The sequence below is a fragment of the Grammomys surdaster genome, unplaced genomic scaffold, assembly GCF_004785775.1.
Source record: "Grammomys surdaster isolate TR1022 unplaced genomic scaffold, NIH_TR_1.0 125881, whole genome shotgun sequence".
NCBI lineage: Eukaryota > Metazoa > Chordata > Mammalia > Rodentia > Muridae > Grammomys > Grammomys surdaster.
The window spans coordinates 1,671,919-1,691,616 of record NW_021620706.1 but is presented as its reverse complement, the minus strand read 5'-3'; the positions used below and the strand labels follow the sequence as shown (position 1 = coordinate 1,691,616).

Sequence of the window (19,698 nt, the reverse complement as noted above, 5' to 3'; positions counted from 1 at the left end):
CTTGTCATAGCACCATGAAACATAAAGCATGTAAAAACTGCAAGATGTAGTTGTCCAATCATTGCAAAACAAAAGGTGCAGTATAAATATTTTCATGATCAGCTTTCTGAACTCTGGTACCAAATCCTTTAATCTTCTCCAATAATGTCTTTTAAAATTGTGCAAAAAAGCAAAAAGTAAATTGAAAGCTTTTTATCTTTCACTTAAACTTTTATATTTTAAGAAAAAATTTAGAGATACTCTTTTTAGTAGTCTTGGATTTTGATAGCCATGTATATATGTCTATTTGGCAGATGTATCTTATACCACATGCCTGAGTTCTAAGGAGATACATCTCAAAAAAGCCCAGAAAGATAAATAAGCCAGCATCACTAAGACATGATAACCATATGTTCAATAGACACACTTAAAGGAAAAGTATTTGTAATTTAAAAAATCTTGACCTATTAATTGTTGATTAATGCAAATCTTTGAAAACTACCTGCAATCTATAACTGTGAGTTTATCAGTAATAGTGGAATAAAGAGGCCAGGCTGGCAGGAAGGCAGGATGACACAGAAGCCTTTTAGCTGGAGCAGAACATACCATAGAGAAAAGTAGTATAGAAAATCAGCAGGTAAATAATTGTGTTCATCCTTAAATCTGAATGACTCAGTGCCATTGACTCTAAGCCAATGATAAAATGACCTGGTCTCCTTTATAACACAGTAGTTTATATTGCATGTTAAAGTGGTAAATATGGTCACAAGGGGAGGTCCCATGAAGATTAATAATTGTTGGCTATAGATCACACTCAGGTTTCCAATGAGACCACTCAGCTTAAAGATATCATTTATAATTTTTAACATTTAAGAGAATGTGCATTATCCCACAAGAGTGGTCATATTGATAAACAAAAGGGAAAGCTATAGACTACAACGACATTCCAGAGTCATTAAGGATCAAATCCAAGCTTTTCTTGGCAGGGTGTTTGTGGAATTGTGTGCATCAGTGAGAAATAGGAAAATGTTTCAGCTCTGGGTAGATAATAGTGAATCTATAATAGCTTCCTAGTTAATTGGATTAACTTCAGAGGATAAAAGTGAACAAGACCCTGACATGTAGTCAGCTCATTCCTAAGGGCAGTGCCTTTCAGATAACATTATCACATGATATTTCGCAGACTATTCACTGGCTACCTAAAGCCAAAGAAAAGTGAATAGTGTATCTAAAATAGGAAAAGTCAAAAATACACACACACACACACACATCCAGACACACACAGACACAGACACACACAGGCACACACACATCCAGACACACACAGACACACACAGGCACGCACACACACACACACACACACACACTCACAAACATGCACACACACCAGATGAAATTATAGTCTCCAAGATGATAGCTTTATGGTGTCATATTTTTAGAGGTGATTAGATTGTGAGGATGAAGCCCTCATATGCAGAATTAATGGTCTAGTAAGAAGATTCATGGGGAATATTCATTCCTTCTACTATGTGAAGCCACAGTGAAACATGACATTTACAAACCAGAAGGCTGGTTGGTTATAGCCAGCTGTTAAGTATGTTGACACATTGATTTTAGACTTTTCTGGTTGTCCAGAATAGTGAGAATAAATTTTTTGTTCCTTGTGAGCCACTCAGTTGATTATAGTTTATCATATCACCCCAAATTGAAGTCAGGGAACAGCCATCATTTGAGTTCACATCCTTATCGCTAATCAAGTTGTTCATACTTTGCAACTCTTTGATATTTGTGGAGTGAACAAAGAGCTAGGTGAGCAAATGGAGGAACAAGGGAAGTAACGTGGGGCACTTAGAAACACACTCAATTAGTTGAGTAACTTGGAATACGTTACTTGGGTTGGGTGAGAATACTGTCTTCATCTATTTTGGTGAAAATAAAATTGATAGCAGCCAAACCAGATCACTATAGCATTCAGGTGAGATGTGTCAATAATATTCACTGACATTCTTCAGAGCAATGAAAGCAATGGGATCCAACTAAATAACTTTAAGAAGTTGGCTTACACAACCATGATGACTTACAGTGTTCAAATGATACTGTGAGACCGAGGCTAGAGGCTATGAAAAGTTTAGAGTTCAAGTCTAGACTAAGCCTAATGAGGAGTCAGAATGAAGTATGAATACTTTGTGTAGGAGAATTCCCTCGTGGAGGTGGGCCCTTGTCCTACTGAGGCCTCTGGTACATGTGTGAAGCCCTCTCGTGCTCTGGAAGACAACTTACTTTTCTCAGTGTCCGCCAATTTAATAATAAATATGAATATAAAAGATTGACCAAATATATGGGACCTGTTGTCCAGCCAAGTTGACACGTACAACTAGCTACCATGTATGTGCAAAATCATAAAGTTTCTGAGACACTAGTTGGGAAATATTAACCAGATTCCTGAGCAGGTTCTTTCCTCTACTTATACAAGCTATAAAGATATGTTTTAGGGCCACTGGATTGTGATTGTTTGTTGGACCAAAAATGAGATTATTTTCCCCTCTTATTCTACTCTGAGACTCTTTGCAAGCCAAGGATGCAAAACTAAATTAAGTTTTCCATAGACAGCATGAACAAGAACGGCTTCTCAATGCACATTACTGATGGAACATATCAGAATGAAATAATAGAAGAAATGATACCATTGTTCAGACATGGGTTGCTAAAGAATAGCTCCATGCCTTGGTCACTCATAGTTTCCCAAAGTAGAATAGAAATGAGCTAAAACACCGCTATGTGCTCTTTTACTCAGGGGAGATCTTAGAGGCCATGTTTTGATCTGAACTAGCAGAGTAGCTTCCTAGAAGGCGGATTCTTGAGAACCCTAGTATATATTCATGGGATGTCTTTCTGGAGGGTTATCATATTTTTTGAGAGTTGAGCAACTCTCACAATAAAACGGATCTTGGGGAGCTGGGAAGATAGTTCTGTCAGTGAAATGATTGACAAGAAACATATGAGGACCTTAGTTTCATCCATAGAAGCCATGTAAGAAGATGAGCATGCTGATGGCGCTTGCAGTCCTAGCCCTGAGAAAGCGGGAACAGGAGGATCCCTGGGACTCACTGGCAAATCAAACCTAGTTTACTTGGTGAGAGCCAGGTTCCAGATCCTAGTGAGAGGCTCTATATCAATAAATAAGGTAAGAAGCTCTTGAGGGACATATAAAGTGGACATTTGATATCTATGCCCAGGCACATACACATATGCACACTTCCTCTCCAACATTCAGCTTCACTAATCACATATCACAGGCTCTTTGTAGTTCTACACAATTCATTTTATTCATTTATTTGTTAGTTTGTTTTTTAGATAGCTGGATCTCTTAGCTAAGGACTTCCAACTCTCAAAGTGAAGAGGCTTGTATTGTGACAACAACATAAAGGAGACCATTCTCTAAGTTCTAGATACTGCACAACTATGTAAGGAGTGATAGTAAGAGACACATGCTTCCCCTGAGGCAAGCAGCATCTTCAGATAAGAGGGCCATTCTCCATGGGCCTGTATCTTGTCACATTCAGTAGAGGATGGGAGGGGGTTAAGAAGGAAGGGAAGTGAAACATTTGAGAATGATGCTATCATTTTCTTCATTAAATTTCAACTGACACATGTCCAGCATTCAGATGGAATTTTCTGTAGAACCAATCCCAAACTGTCTCATGTCAAAATGTAAATAGCTGACAGAAGGGTGTATTTGGAGAAATAAAACAGGAGACTATATGGATAATAGATCATAAAATTTTATTTTTGATTATTTAATCATACACATTTTAAATGCACTTGTAGATATCTTGCATTTATCATAGAAATATGCCACAGATTGTCATTTCTCACTTACTTTCTATAGATTCACTTTAAAATGTGCCATAAGGAAGGAATAAATGAACTTATGTGATACTATTTACTGATTATAGAAATAAAGATACAGAAAAATATTTATCAATAGCCAAAAATACACATTCTCTTTCATTAGTTTGAAATCACATGAGTATCAAAGTAAAGCATAGTCAGACCGGTTATGTATACGTTTCAGATATGATGCTCTTTTTGTTGTTGAATCATGAAGCCTATGGCTCAGTGCTGTGTAATCTAGCCTTTGTTTGAACATTAATTGCTCTCATAATGAAGGTGACTATGAGAAGCAGACCAAGCAGTCTGTGTTCAGTGAAAGTGTAGCGTTCACTAGACATCCATTCTGATAGCTTATTTCATTAGGAACACAGCTTTGGTATTCAAATAAAAATGACACATACTCTATTCCTGGTCAGCCTAACACCCATTTCAGGCAAGAGTAGTCAACAGCATTTTAGTCAGAAAATAATCTCACTTTCAGTGTCCAGCACCATAGAGTGAGTTACTTCAGCAAAGGGGGACTTAAGAAGACTCTAGAAAACCCTCTTCCAGGTTTTGTTCCCCCTGTCATAGTAAATAATGCATTGACTTTCTTCAATTGTTCTTAATGGAGCTAATTACATGTCCTTAGAAACAGTGTTAAAATTACAGGTAATTTTTAATTACAAAGTGTTTCCTTGGAAACGGTTTCCTGTATACAAAAGTGCACTCTGCTCCAAAATAGTTCATTTCGCTTACAATTAGAAATCAAAGAGTGAGCACGGCATAGGGCAATTTAGAAATTGTCACACTAATTGCCATGAAAAAGTTAATTTTTCACAGCAGACAATGGACAGAGAACATCCAATTAACTGGTCCTCGGTTACTCACCAGCTACCTCAGAGAAGAATTATTCCATTTTATGACCATTAATTGGTCACTGACATTAGACATTGTTTTCCAATTTATACACTTATTTAGAAATTATATATGCATAGCTATAAAGTTTGGAAAGAACTGATCATGATGATTACAATGTTATTGGTTTTAAAGATCAGCCTATATTGGTAACATCAAAGTTCACAGAGGCTGTCCTACAAATCACCTTAACACACGGGCTTCACGGCTAATGGTAGGCCTCTCTTTGGTTCATAAGGTGTTACCCTGGAAACCATCCTGATGCAGTCCATAATAGGGCAGACACTGAGACAGAGAGTACAGCCGGTACACATGTCGCTAACGGTAGGCAGGTGAGTTTCTGGATCGAACTGTATAGCCTGCAAATAGAAAGCAAGAGAGTTGAGCCCACTGTCCACCAATGTCAGGAATGACTCCATTTTAGCATCTGCATCTCTGTCTCAGCCATGGAGATTACTACATCACACACCACGGTGATGCAATGATAGCAACAGCTGAGCTGACAAAGAAACAGAAACAGATGAAACTCCCTTAAATTAGAAATGCAGTGCTTACAGTTCATTAGAGGCTTTTCCTTCCGCGTGTGAGGAAACATTTTGAGACAAGCACTTCTGCTCTCTCCACTAGTGGAGCACTCCACTCGGGTCTTGCCAGTCTGACCAGGTTGGAGCAGCTAGTGCCTGCCAATGTTGGATGCTTTCATACAGACCCATTTACCCTCTCACTCTTTGTTCTTTTTTCATGCTTTGTGTGTGTCTGTGTGCGCGCGCAAGCACGTTCATGTGTGTGCAGGTGTAAATGTATGTGGAGTTACCTGTACGTGTGAATGTAGAAGCCAGAGGAAAACCTCAGTTGTCATTCTTGGGAATGTCAACTGCCTCTTTGGACATTGGGTCTCCATTGGCCTGGAACTACCCAGTTGGGTAGGTTGTCTAGCCAGTGAGTCCTGGGGATCCTCTGTCTCAGCCTCCTTGGCATTGTGATTTCAAGTCTGTGGCACTATGCTGGGCAGTTTTACATGTGTGAGTGCATGGCGGGGGGTTGAACTCAGGTCCTTGTGATTGCAATGCAAATGCTTTACAGACCAAGCCACCCTACCACACACTTTATGGACATCTTTATGCTGGAAAAGTGATAACGCTAGGGGAGACAGTGAATGTGTTTTAAATAATGCATGCAATTATAAAATACAGAACAGTGGAAACAAATCAGCCCCACAATCAGCTCTGAGTTTTAAGCTCTTGCAATTTGATTTTAAGTGTTATCTCACCACAACAGGACAAAATGAAGAAGGGGCAGGCAGGAGAGCCCTTGTCCCATTCTGGCCCTGACATCTCCCACCTGCAAGACATTGGACCAGCCCTCTAGCTCTGACTCTGCTCAGGATTTTGAGAGGTTTTATAGTTTTCTCTTCCTTCCCTTCCACCCTCCCTCCCTCCCTCTCTCCCCTCTCTCTCCCTCCCTCCCTCTCTGTCTCCCTCCCTCCTTCTCTCCCTCCATTTATCCTTCCCTCCCTACCTCCTAAGATCTCTCCCTCCTTTTCTCCCCATTCCTTCCCCATCTTCTCTTCATTCTCACTCCCTCACTCCTTTTCCTCTCTTCCTACTCCCTTGCCTTCCTTCTCTCCTTCTTGCATTTTCTTTTCATGAAGTTGTACAAAAATTAAAAGAATAAATATACTAAATGTGAAGTGTGGATTGAGAAGGTTTAAGTTCACATGGCAACTTGGCCATTGTAGTCATGGAAGCAATGGAGCTGCCATGGCAGCCCTCAGGGGCAGGGTGAACTTTCTGCAAGCACAGTGTAGCTATGGGAGGGGGTAGTGGATGAGGGGAAGGGGTCCTCTCTGGAGCCTCACTGCTGTCTCACTTGAAGAAGAAGTTCAGTCATGCACTAGTCTTTTGGAATGACAAAGTAGCCCTTGTGGGGGAGTAACAAGAGGAGCAAGGTCCTAATCCCCTTACCTCCTGAGGCCAGCCTATAAATCTATGTAAAGATAGCTTCATGATTATTATTGCCTTCTGTACTTGATTCTTGTGTTAGAATCTAATTTAACATGGACAGTCCTTGTTATCAATAGGCGATCTAGTCCAGGGTCCCTATGAACACTCAAAATCCTTGTGTGCTCAAATTTTTTATATGAGTGTGTGCAAGATTTGCACAGACCCTATGCTTACCTTTCCTATACATTTTAAGTAAGCTTCAGATGATTTATAGTGCTAACACAATGCCAATTTTGTGCATACAGTTATTATGCTTTCTTTTTTTTTAAGGACATTATGACAAGAGAAGTTTACATTTTTAAAAATGGATGTAAGCGTTTCCAACCGTTTTGATTTGAGACTGACTGGGTTCACGGATAAGAAAACCTCTAAACATAGAGAAGCAAATGCATATATATATATATATATATATATATATATATATATATATATATATTTAAAATTGCCATTCAAAGTTACATTTAACCAGCTTCCTATTCTGATGTCCATAAAAGGTACATGGTCTTTTCAAAGTAAATAAACATTTGCCTTATTCGTTACTTTTCTCATTGTTTGACAAAATACTTGAAATTTGACAACTTTAGAGAGGAATTATATTTTTCTATTTTGGCTCCTAGTTTGAGGATGTAATCTACCGCCGCGAGGAGGTGTGGAGGTAGTGCTATGCACACCTGGTTATCTTGTATCTGCAGTTTGGAAGCAGAGAGATGTTAGTTCTGGACTATTTTTACATTTCCTTTTTATTCAGTCTACACCCCCACCCACCTCTTGTAGCTACCTATATTCAGATTGTTTCCTCTAGTGTTAATTAAACCTGTCTGGAGACATCTTTACTGACATACTCAGACATACATCTCCTCGGTGACTGTAAATCTTAAGGAAGCAGTGAAAGGTAACCATTGCAATTGTTTAGTGTAACAGGGAGTTAATATTTTAGGAGATAGATTTCAATAAGAGTTTTGACAAACTGTAAGAAGGTTTGTTTATTTAAGTCGTGGCTACGCCTTATATCTACTTCAGGTTGCTATTTGGATAAGTAAAACCCATTTGTCTCCCTTTATGGTCCCTCATTTCTCTACACTTTAATCTGCTGAAGTTATTGAGAAAAATCAAACATTTCTTAGATGTGTTATAGTTTGATATTACAAACAAAAAATACATCTCATTGATGACTTTCACTTTTGAGACAGAGGTGGCAAAGGATGAATGACTCTTTCTGACTCGTAGTTAGGATGTTTTCCTCTCATTATCCTAACTCTTGGTATTGACATTGTACCAAGGCTGGCATGCCAAGGTAATAGCTACCAGCCCTAAGAAATATGGTGTTAGCACCTCACTTTTAAGTGATAAGATGTTTACACTTAACCCTGGGTAGTTAATTACAATAAATACAAAATGAAAATAAAGCTGATGTCATCAACATTTTCAAAGTGACAGAGGGAGGCATCTGTTAGCTAGAAACAGTAGCAAGAAAATGAAAAGCTGATTTGTAATCACAAATTAAGAAGGAACATGGTTCTATCTGTCTATCTATCTATCTATCTATCCATCCACCCATCCACCATTTATCTATCTATCTATCTATCTATCTATCTATCTATCTATCTATTGACAGAATATCACTATGTTGTCCTGGATCTGTAAATGGCCTGGAACTGAATATGTAGACCACACTGGCCTTGAACTCACAAAAATCTGCCTGTCCCTACCTCCAAGTCAGGGATTAAAGGTATGTATCACCATGCCCAGATGAAGGGAGAGACTTTTAAAAATAGAAAAATAGCATTCATAAGACTGCCCAGTGGGAAATGCATTTGCTTCAAACCTAATGACCTGTGTTTAATCCCTGAATCTCACATGGTGGAAGGAGAAAGGCAGTGTCCTCTAACATACACAATTCTACTGTAAGATATGCACACCACATATACACAAACATACAAACTAAATATATGTAAAAATATAGAAATGACACTTGCCTGAAAACTATGTAAAAATTCTCTATGCATAACATAGATACCCCTAGTAGTTTGAATGGAGTCAATGATCTATACTTTAAAGGGGGCATTTTATTATTTTAAAAATAAAATTTTAAAAATTACATTGTTCAATTTAGAAGATTTTATTGTATACTTACTTATGGTTTGAACATTATTAATAAAATTAAGTGTATTCTACAGTGCTAACAATTGTTTGTAGCTTTGCACAACAGGTCTCAATGAAAAATACATTTTAAAGGTTTCCAAAATAAAAAGGTAATCCTTTCTTCCATTCATTTGGAAAAGCGACCAAGTTGAGGTCACTGTTGTGTCAATGCTGTTACAAACAGTGCACAAGCTGGTGGATGAAGCCATAAGCTAAAGTTGGGCGGGATGTGTTCTGCCAACCCTGGAGGAAAGGAATCTTTAATCTGCCCTTGCTGTTTTTTCGCAGACTCTCAGGTGAGGCAGAGAACACACCATGCTCAATTCTAGTGGCCGATAATGCAGAAACATCTCTCTGTCTTTTTTAGCCATGATGAAATTCATAAGACCAACATCTCCGAATCTGTGGAGGGAGAACTTTTCTTTTCTTTTCCTTTTATAAATAACTGCTGTAAAACCCCAATCAATACTGACTGGAGGAGAATCCTCTGTAGGCTGAAGGAATCAGGCCCTTTAAAGAGCTTGGTGATAAATGATAGTTCTGCTCCCGGCAGTCAGTACCAGATCATAACCTTCCCTAATGTACATTATTTTGCATGAATTTCTGTTCTCACTTAAATTTCCCTCTCCAGCTTTATGGGTGATGAAATGATATCCAAATAATACTGTGCACTAAAAGGTGGTTATATTTGTTACTTTTCTTATCCCTGAACTAGATTGCTGACAAGAAGCAACTCAAAGAAGGGAAGGAGGGCTTATTTTGGGTCACTGTTCTGAAGATGGAGTCCAACACTTCGAGGAAGGTGTGGCAGCAGCTGACAGCCATCATGGGGAACCTGCTCAGTGTGGGTGGATCAGAAAGCAGAGAAAAATGCTGGCAGTGCTCATACATTCTACCATTTTTATTCAGTAGGAATTCCCAGCACAGGGGACAGTGCCTCTGAAAATAAAGGTTTTATCTTGTCCAAAGCGATGGCACAGCAGTTAAGTGTGCTTGTGGAATTTACAGAGGACCCAAGTCTGACTCCTCATTTCCAAGTTGGGAAGTTCCCAACCATTCCAGTCCCAGTGGATCTGAACAGTTCATGCACACATACAGTATATGCTCCTACTGACACACATAAAATATACAAGTAAATATTGAAAGCTAAAAATAAAAAGACACGCCAGTGCATTATAAGGACCTGTGCTGTGGAGACATTTTTGGCATATGTGGTTTGAATTGTATATTTGGTAACAGAAGACACTGTTACCCCTAGACGAGAACCATGCCTGGAAGCAGCATCTTAATCCCAGCAGGGTTCCTACCTGGTAGCCAGAGTCATTGCAGGTCATGTAACATTTGCCACAATTGATGCACATCTCCTCATCAATCAGGGCCACAACTTGCTCCATGATGCTCATCTCACCAAACGTTCCTAGGTATTGCAGTGACTTTCCAATTACATCCTAGAAAATGGGCAGTGAATTAGTCACAGTGCTTGACTTTAAACAATCCCTTAATAATTATTGTCTGCCCTTGGTTCCCCAATTTGACCTCACACTGTATTGTGTTTACTCACAGGGTTTCTTGAGTGTCACAGTTCTCACAGAAGCACTTTCTGTGGGTGACACTTAGCTTCCTTGATTTTGAGGAATGGGCAGTATGCACACCCAGCTTAGAGATACAAGGCCACCGACTGTGAAAACATCTCAGTGGTTAAAATGTTTGACCAAAAACATGAGGGTCAGAGTTTGTATTCCCAACATTCATATAAAACCCACATAATATATAAAGTGGAAGCCATTGAGAAATATAACTGGTATCTGTCTCAGCATTCCATATGAATGAGTGCAGGCACCTGCACATATGCATCGGCACACAGAACATTCAAACACACACACATGCACATAGAAGACCCAAACATACACATACCACAGAGAAAGGGGGGAGGGAGGGAGGGAGAGGGAGACAAGGAGGAGGAGGGAGGGGAGAGAAAGGAGAGAGAGAGAGGGGGGGGGAAGGAGGAAGGGAGAGAAAGGGAGGGGGGAGAGAGATTGAGAAAGAGAATTATAAGACTTAAGTAGCTGAATTCAATTGCTTTTCTGCTGTGCACCCTATAATAGCACTTTGTATACAGATTTTAAAATAATTCTCTTAGGTTTTTGTAACTTATATTTTAGAGCTTGCATTGGGAAGGATCTAAAAGTCATGTAAATGGGACAAAAGTACCACATTTACCCCAGTGACTTTATTTTGCTGGGTAGGAGGGAAAGGAAAACAAGAGCCCATCCCACTTTACTGTGGTTTCTCGATTCTGTGACTCTCATTTGACAGGTGCTCTGATAGCTCACTCACCTGCTATGTCTTGAAGAATATATTTCTTTATTGAGGAATTCTAATTTATGCTAATTAATTAGGTTGATCTATGTTCAGTTGGATGCTTTTTCACTCTGAAGGAACTAACGACTGCTCCATTCACCACTGAAAATCTTTCATGCAGTTACACATGCCTTTGTTTCTTATATTAATTGAGATTATGCTTAATATGGGACACACAGAGGATGTTTCTTCAACACTAGGAAGCACTTTGTTTCAGCAAACAAAACAGAGGAGTGTAACAATGTTTGTCAAATTAGTGTGCTGTCAAGATTTTCTGCTTTTGTTTTTAACCTTTAGAGTGAGAATAGTTTCTCTGAATTCAAAGTCTATGTTCAACGAGGCCAGCTTTTGGTCACAATCCTGTTTCTACATTGTCTTGGCTATCTTATTTTCTGCCCTCTTTCTGGGTAGTGTGATGACTAGTCTTGATTGTCAACTTGATCTGCCTTAGAAGAGGGAACCTGAGTTACAGAATTGTTGTATTGATCTGTGGCCAAATGTCTGTGGTGACATTTTCTTAGTTGATAATTGATAGAGGTGGACCCATCCCACTGTGGGAGGTACTATCCCTGGGTAGGTGGACCTGGATTGTTTAATAAAATTAGCTGAATAAGGTATGGGGCACAAGCCAGTAAATGGTATTCCTTCCTAGTTTCTGCTTTAGTTCCTGCCTCCAGGTTCTTGCCTTGAGCTTCTGCCCAAGCTTCCCTTGATTATGAGTTGAAATTAACCCCTTCCTCTCCCAAATAGTCATGGCTTTTGATCATGTTTTATTAGAGCAACAAAAAAGCAAACTGGAATGCTCAGGACAGTTGAGCACTAAATGATTATTATACAATTTTTTTCGCCATTAACATGCAGTAACTTTTATTTAAGGTCGAAATAAATATGTAATTTGGCCCTTTATTTATTTATTTATTTATTTATTTATTTAATAATTTATTTTTTCTCAAATCGTAATTCATTCACACAGGGGTTATAAAGACAGAAAGGCAGGATGTGGGGAAGGGAATGACACTGGAGTGTGGGTGATCAGGAGGAATACAGATGTCTTTCAGAACCGGGTATCGGCTGGGTGAAGGCTCAGGGGACAGGTCACTATGACTCTGCCTATGACTCGCTTGTCCTTATCTAAGTTGGTATTGTCTGCCAAGGCTACACTTTCAAATGGAGACAATGTCCAAATTATCCTTACACTTCTTTTATATACTTTCAAGCCCTAACATGAGAGAAAACCTCAGTGTGGCCTTGCTCACTTTCTTTACGGTGTGCCAAAGCTAAAGGTGTAATTTCAGCTGTATTGGACTGTATTTGCAAATGGGCTCTTGCTGTTCAAATCTCTGTTTGGATCTGTTCTCAACAGCTCAACCTGCATTTCCAGTTGAGTGATGAGCATCGCCACCAGGAACAAGAACTGTGAGTTCCTCACTCACTGAACTTGTAAGGACCCAGAACTGCAGTACCCTTCAGCTTTCCTTGATGCTATCAATAGCACTGGAATGTTGTTTTTTAATGAGGGAGACTTAGAATTTGCTCTCATTTCTCCCTTCTCTAAAAGCATCTGTTGTATTTTCTGAGGGAACTTTTTGAATCCTCTTCTGCATCTACAATCATTTTCAATCAAGTGACTTAACTCTCATTTTTCCAACCCTATATGTTTTTTAAAGAGAGCTCAGATGAGCTCTTCATGAGGACTTCCTCAATCCTTCTGTCTCCTTTCCTAACCAAATGGGAAAATGCATTTTCTTCGTTCTCCCTGTCCCCTCTCTCCTCCATATCCGCACTCTCTGCCTTCTTTCTCTCTTCCTTTGCATGCTTTGGAATAGTTTATCCATTTTGTAGAAACCGATGATAAGAGACAATGTATGAATTCTACTACACTTCAGGCTGGTGCCTTAATTTAAAATCGTTTTCTTATTTAAGCTTCATACATTTTGGAGATGATGCGGTGACTGTGATTTAGGATATGAAATCAAGTAGGCAATGAAATAGACTCTCAGATAACCGCCTCCAGACTCCAAATGCCATGATCATATGCATTCTGCTGTCCCGACTGCCTTGTTACTTTCTAGCAAATCCCACCTCGCATTGCAAATGTGATTTTAAGTCTTGATTCTTATGTTTTATTCAGAGTTTTATTCATCTTTGAATCAAGGACAGTATATCTTGTTTCTGCAGATCATTAAAGCAAAACAGGTGCTCAAATATTTGTTAAATAAATATATCTTTTGTGTATCTATGCCTAGACTCATAGCAGTGATTGCGAAGTAATAAAAGGTCTAGTGGATATTTTAATTATTTTGGGCATTGCAAATGCAAAAGATAATCAAGGAAACTCAAGCAGTTTTATATTTTCTAATATTTCAAGATAGTAAATGCATGAGCTTTCTATCTGACTGTGAAAGACTATTTATGTGTAATAGAAGCTAACTTTTTAAATGCAAATACATCAGTCAAAACACCTCTTGTGCAGACTCTGATCATTATGAGAGAAATCACTAGTTAAATCCTCAACTGATGAAAACTCCCAGACTTTTTTTTCAGAAGAAACATACATCCCCAAGAGATTTTATTATAAAAAGCAAATTTATCCTCTTTTTATATTAAATATGCCTTTTTTCGCTGTCTGTTTTGAGATTTGTAGCTTTCATTTAAAACATTATTTAGTACAAAACCAGATAAAACACATTTATTCCAGCCTTTGCACATTATTAGTACAGGGGTTAAAAATTCACTCATGGTTCTTTAAAGCGTACAATGCAAATTTTTAATCTAGAAAAGGATAAAATAATAGTATCTGAAATCATTTTGGGAGTATCAATGAAAAATTCAGCAGAGCTATCATTCTTTGTGGCTAAAAATGTAGACATTTGTTGAAAACCCTCCATCTCTACCTATACTATGCTGATGGAGATTTTCGGGCATATCCTGAAATTTGTACTTTGCATAAAGCTGCGGCTAACCAGCCAGGCACTTGTGTTTTAGGTGGTGCCTTGTAGGTGTCCACTTGTATGGGGAGGGGGACTTCATTTATTATTCCGTACTGTGTGTGATCATGTAAAGTTTGTGAAATCTGGGTAACCATTCTTGCTTACTAGAAATGCTTGTGTGTGAAGACTATCACACTAGATCCTTTATACTTCATACATTTGATTTGACTTGGGCGTGTGTGTGTGTGTGTGTGTGTGTGTGTGTACTCAAGGTCGACATCAGGTGCCTATCTCATTCACTACCAATCATGTGCACTGAGGCAAGGTTTCTTGCTGATTTCAGTTAGTCTGGCTAGGCGGCTCACTGCAGGGGCTCCCTGTTCTTGCTTCCCATGTCCTAGATTACAGATGGGTCTCCAAGTCCACCTGGCTTTTACAGTGCATTCTGGGAATACAAACTCTGGTCCTTATGCCTGTGTAGAAGGGGCTTTGTTCACTGAGCCATCTCCCTAGGTGACATATGTGTTTTTAATGTAAGAGCTACAGTTAGCCCCAATGGCCTATAGTATTCTAGAATTATAGTTACATTTAGGGTAATCAAAATGGTTTTTGCAAGATTTGACATTACTTCTATTTAATATACATTTTAAAGCCAGAGAACATAGAGCTAGAGGTATTTGATCCAGCATCTGATATCTTATACTTTCCTCATTATGAGCAAGATAAATTTATTAGTTTTGACTTAATTTTAATGCCAATTGGAGTACCTTCAGATTGTGATTGTTATCCGGCACATTAACTGCCCTTCTGGCTTTGGGTCTTCATAGTTGCTTAACATACTTCCTACAATTCCTGTAAATATGTGCTCTTCAAATTCCAGGACCAAGGACAGCATGCTGTGGGACATCACTGACTTCTAACCTGAAGGATCTGCGATTTAAATTATTTGGGCTTAGCTGTTTAGTTACTTTCCTGTGTCCTCATCTGCACCATCATCAATGGTTCGTGTTCTTATCATCACTCCCTGCTTTATAAAACTATCAAGAAAGGAAGCGAGATCATTCAGTTTCTTCTTACTGAATTTATGCTGATTATTAATAAGTTTGTCCTCATACAAGCTCCTGCGTCAAAAAATTTAGTAATCTTTGGATGCTTCCCCTGGGACTGAGTCTCAGCCTCTCTGATCTGTTAATTTTTTTTCTTTCCCCTCTACTACAGTAAGATCATTGACATCCTCATATTTTTCCTTTCTTCTTCCCTTTCTTGCCCCTCACCTCCCTTCCTCCCCATGGCTCTCTTCTGGTCATATTGAGATGTAGTTTCAGTCTGTAAACTAGACTATCTTGGAATGTACTATGTAACTCATGCTGGCCTTGATGCTGCAACAATCAATCCCCCTGCCTCAGTATACCGAGTGCTGGGATCTTAGGTGTGAGCTGACATGTTCAATTTGCCTTTTCTATATTAAAAGAACTTAGGTCAATGTTGATGCTTCATCAACTGGCACAGACAGGAGTCTCAAATATAAGTACTCTCAATGTATAAAAGTTAATGTATAACAGTCAAGGTACTATTGGTACCATGCATTGCCCTCTGAGCTAGGAAGCAAGCAGGAAGCACTGAGAATTTGATCATAGTAGGTAGACTCTGGTAAGGGATAGAAACACTGCATAAGTTGGGATAGGGATGACAAAAGACAGTGTTTCAGAAAAACAAACACAAGACTGGCCAGAAGAGCTGAGAGAAACAGTGTGGTGAGGTGCAGGCTAGAAGCAGGTGAGGGCAATGTGAGAGGGTAGTGCCAGAGAAAGGTGTCAGTGAGAGACCCAGGGCCATGATGTTAGCATCTGAGGCTCTGATCACACTATCCTTCCCTGTGGGGCTGACTCAGGCTTTAAGTGGCAAGTTTCAAACATTTGGGCGTTCCATTGAGTTAATGAAGCTGTGTTCTTTTATCGTACCTATCTTAGACTCTCAAATATGTTTTTCCTCCTCCTTTTCAATTCTAAGAACACTCTATGTGAGAATGCAAGGGAGGATAATAGGAATGGAGCAGTTTTTCTTTCTAATTGTGATTTGACAATACACCATCTGTGTGAAAGAGTGGGTGTATTTTTTTTCTTTTTGACTTTTAATAGACAAAAATAAATTCCTATTTTACCTAATATTTTTCTCCAAATTCAAATTACTCGATTAAGCTGATCCCAGGTTTAAAGCTTACTGTCACCCCTTTGTGTTTATAATTGATAAGAGCTTTTCTCATAGGTCCTCTGACCACTAAGTTATGCAAATGCTTAAACTTTACCTTCTTATTTCTAGAAAAATGGATAGTGATTATGTTACCAAATTCTGATTGACAGCTTCTCATCTTTGGTCCATCTTTAGGTTAGAGACCCAGTGCCTCAGTTGTGACAAGTATCTTCTAAAAGCACCATAAGGGAGGAAGGGTTTATTTTGGCTACAATTCCAGGAATAGAGTCCACCATAGTAGGGAAGTCTAAGAGGTAGAAGCCCAAGGCAGCTAGTCAACTGTTTCCATAGTCAGTGTGATGGTTTGAATATGCTTGTCCCAGGGAGTGACACTAGTAGGAGGTATGGCCTTGATGGAGGAGGTATGGCTTTGTTGAAGGAAGTGTGTCACTTTGGGGTGGACTTTGAGATTCTGTCTGAAGACAGTCTGCTTCTGGATTCCTTTAGATGAAGATAGAGAATGTTCAGCTCCTCCAGCACCATGCCTGTCTGGATGCTGCTGTTCTTCCTGCTGTGATGATAATGGACTGAAACTCTGAACCTGAAAGCCAGCCCCAATTAAATAGTGTCCTTATAAGAGTTGCCTTGGTCACGGTGTCTCTTCACAGCAATGAAAACCTTAACTAAGACAGTCAGGAAGAAGAGAGAAGTGAATGCTATGCTCAGCCTGGTTTCTCCTTATTTAGCCTATGGAATGGTGCCTTGACATTTAGGGTGGGTCTTCTTGCCTGAATTCAAATAACCCAATATAGCTAACCCCTCACAGATACACATAAAAGTTAGTTTTCCTGGTGATTCTAAAGCTCATCAATTTGACAATCACGATTACCAGTCACACTAAACTATGAGGTAATATCTTATGGTTTTACTGCTGTGAACAGACACCATGACTAAGGCAACTCTTATAAAGGACAACATCTAATTAGGGCTGGGTTATGGGTTCAGAAGTTCAGTCCAGTATCATCAAGGCAGGAACATGGCAGCATCCAGGCAGGCATGGTACAGAAGGAGCTGAGAGTTCTACATCTTCATCTAAAGGCTGCTAGTAGAATACTTCCAGGAAGCTAAGATGAGACTCTTATAGCCCACACCCACCGTGACACACCTACTCCAACAGGGCCATACCGTCTAATCATGCTACTCCCTGATCCAAGCATATACAAACTATCACAGGCAGCATCCACAACATTCTCCAAAATTTCTGATATACTAAAGGGGGGATACACATGTACCTACATAGATTTTCCTTCTTGGCACACAAAAAGCTCACACAAATGGCTATATCCTTCAGATTCCATCAGGTGCCATTTCCCTAAAACACAAGCTTTTAACAAGGAGTCAAAACTAAGGCTGTGTAGTAGTCTTCTTTTGAGAGAAGATATTCCCAATAGCAAAGATTATTCAATTCCTTTGCAGGTGGTTTTTCTTCTGTGGAGTGGGATTTTCATCTAAAGTCTGTAAAGACATACAGGGCTGCCCATCCCTATTAGCCATCTGGTTATAACGTCTCTGATGTCATCCTGAGGGGACATTACTATTCTTCTCTCACTTCACTGTCAGTCAACTGGATGATCCTCACGTCACCTTCAGCCTTGTGGATTTCCATGCATGCACATATTTGGCAACACTGCTTCTTCCCTCTGTCTGCTGACAGGACCTCTTCATTCTAAGCAACATATTCTCTTTTTCTATTGCTGTATTTTGTTCAAGCCAGGCACCACACATCAATAAATCCCCACATGACTTAAGAGATTATTTTTATAACCAAATTCTGCTCAGCTTTTAAAGTTCAACATGATAGATTTTCAACTGCTATTTATTGGTCCTTAGACAACTGAGAATATGAAGGCTGCTTCAGCCTGCTTCTCTGGATTCTTCTGGAAATTGCTGGGCAAGTCTTCCTTATTTTTCTTTCTGTGCAGGCCCCTTTGTGCTCTGTAAGTATCTAATATGGTCTCACAGTTTTATCCAACTGCTTTTCTCCTTCCTTTCACAATTCAATTGAAATAATAAAGCACTCGATCAGGCTGACTGGTCTCCTGCCAACACTGCCTTGCCAGTCTTATGAGATGCCGTCTATCCCCTCCTCCAAGCAGCAGGAAGACGTGATGAAAACATCACTAGTGCCCCTAAACCATTCATTTTCCTACCCAGAAATTCAAAGACGTTAGAGATGCATTCCCAGCTTCATAAGGAGAATGAGAATTCTTTCTCACATATATCAACGGGACTGGGGCGAATTCTGGGACTTCATAAGGCTTGGCAGCCTCTCATGCCTCTATTATCTGCTGCCAGAGAATGAAGCACGTTTCTCATTTTGCTGTGCCACATGTGAGCACTGTCCTGTCAGGTATTTTGGGCCAGGGGGCAAAGTCCCTCTGGAAGGAGGCACTGCATGTTTTCCCGTACCTGGCACTGTGCATGTTTGTATGTGTGAATGCAAGCCTGAGTGCATGCATGCCTGTGCGTGTGTGTGTGTGTGTGTGTGTGTGTGTGTGTGTGTGTCTGTGTCTGCATGCGCATATGACTTTTTCAGATGGTCTCAAACTACCTCATAGAAGCACCTCTGAAGCTACCGTGGAAGGTCATATCTCTTTCTATACTTTTATCTCATGCTTCTCTTCAGCCTTCTTGTACTGGTTTTGAAGAACTGTCTCTGACTCAGACTTCTCTTTCTTTTCCCTTTACAAATTAAACAGCTTTATTATTTAGCCACATGCATGATAAGTGCTATGAAAGGGAAACCATGATGTGGGATGACAAAGAGAAGATCATCTAGATGCTGGAGCATCTCCAGGGTCCTGCTGTTCTTTGTAGGGGGATCTCAGGTATGCTGAGGTGAGGCCACTTTCAGCTTCCAGATGGTAAAAAGAGCCAGGAGGGCATGAAGACTCCCAGTTCTGACCAGGGCATTGTAGTGTAGTATTGAGAATGGCCCCTCTTGGTGCCCTAAGTGGGATTCTTACTGGATAAACCGCAATTTGTTTCTTTGATCCCTTAAACTGTATTAAGATTGCTTAAGAAAACAGCTTGAGGGATGACTCAGTGCTTAAAGGTAAGCCCTGCTCTTGCAGAGTACCAGAATTTGGTTCCCAGGACCCCAAACAGGTAACTCACAACTTCCTATAACTCCATCTTCAAGAAATTTGATGTCCTTTTTTGAGTAAAATCACCAGTACTCACATGCATGTATTTACACACACACACACACACACACACACACACACACACACACACACACA

General features: G+C 39.6%; 1 protein-coding gene across 1 annotated transcript in view; it reads right to left on the bottom strand.

The window, feature by feature from the left end:
• Positions 1–3,741: 3,741 nt before the first annotated feature.
• The window catches only part of Dpyd (dihydropyrimidine dehydrogenase), an 872,190-nt gene continuing 856,233 nt past the window's right edge, over positions 3,742–19,698 (bottom strand). Inside the window, exons 22-23 of the mRNA XM_028752184.1 lie at positions 10,223–10,363; positions 3,742–5,129 (exon numbers count right to left, since the gene is read on the bottom strand). Coding sequence (XP_028608017.1) covers positions 4,959–5,129; positions 10,223–10,363 — 312 coding nt within the window. The 3' untranslated portion in view covers positions 3,742–4,958. The remainder of the gene's footprint in view (positions 5,130–10,222; positions 10,364–19,698) is intronic.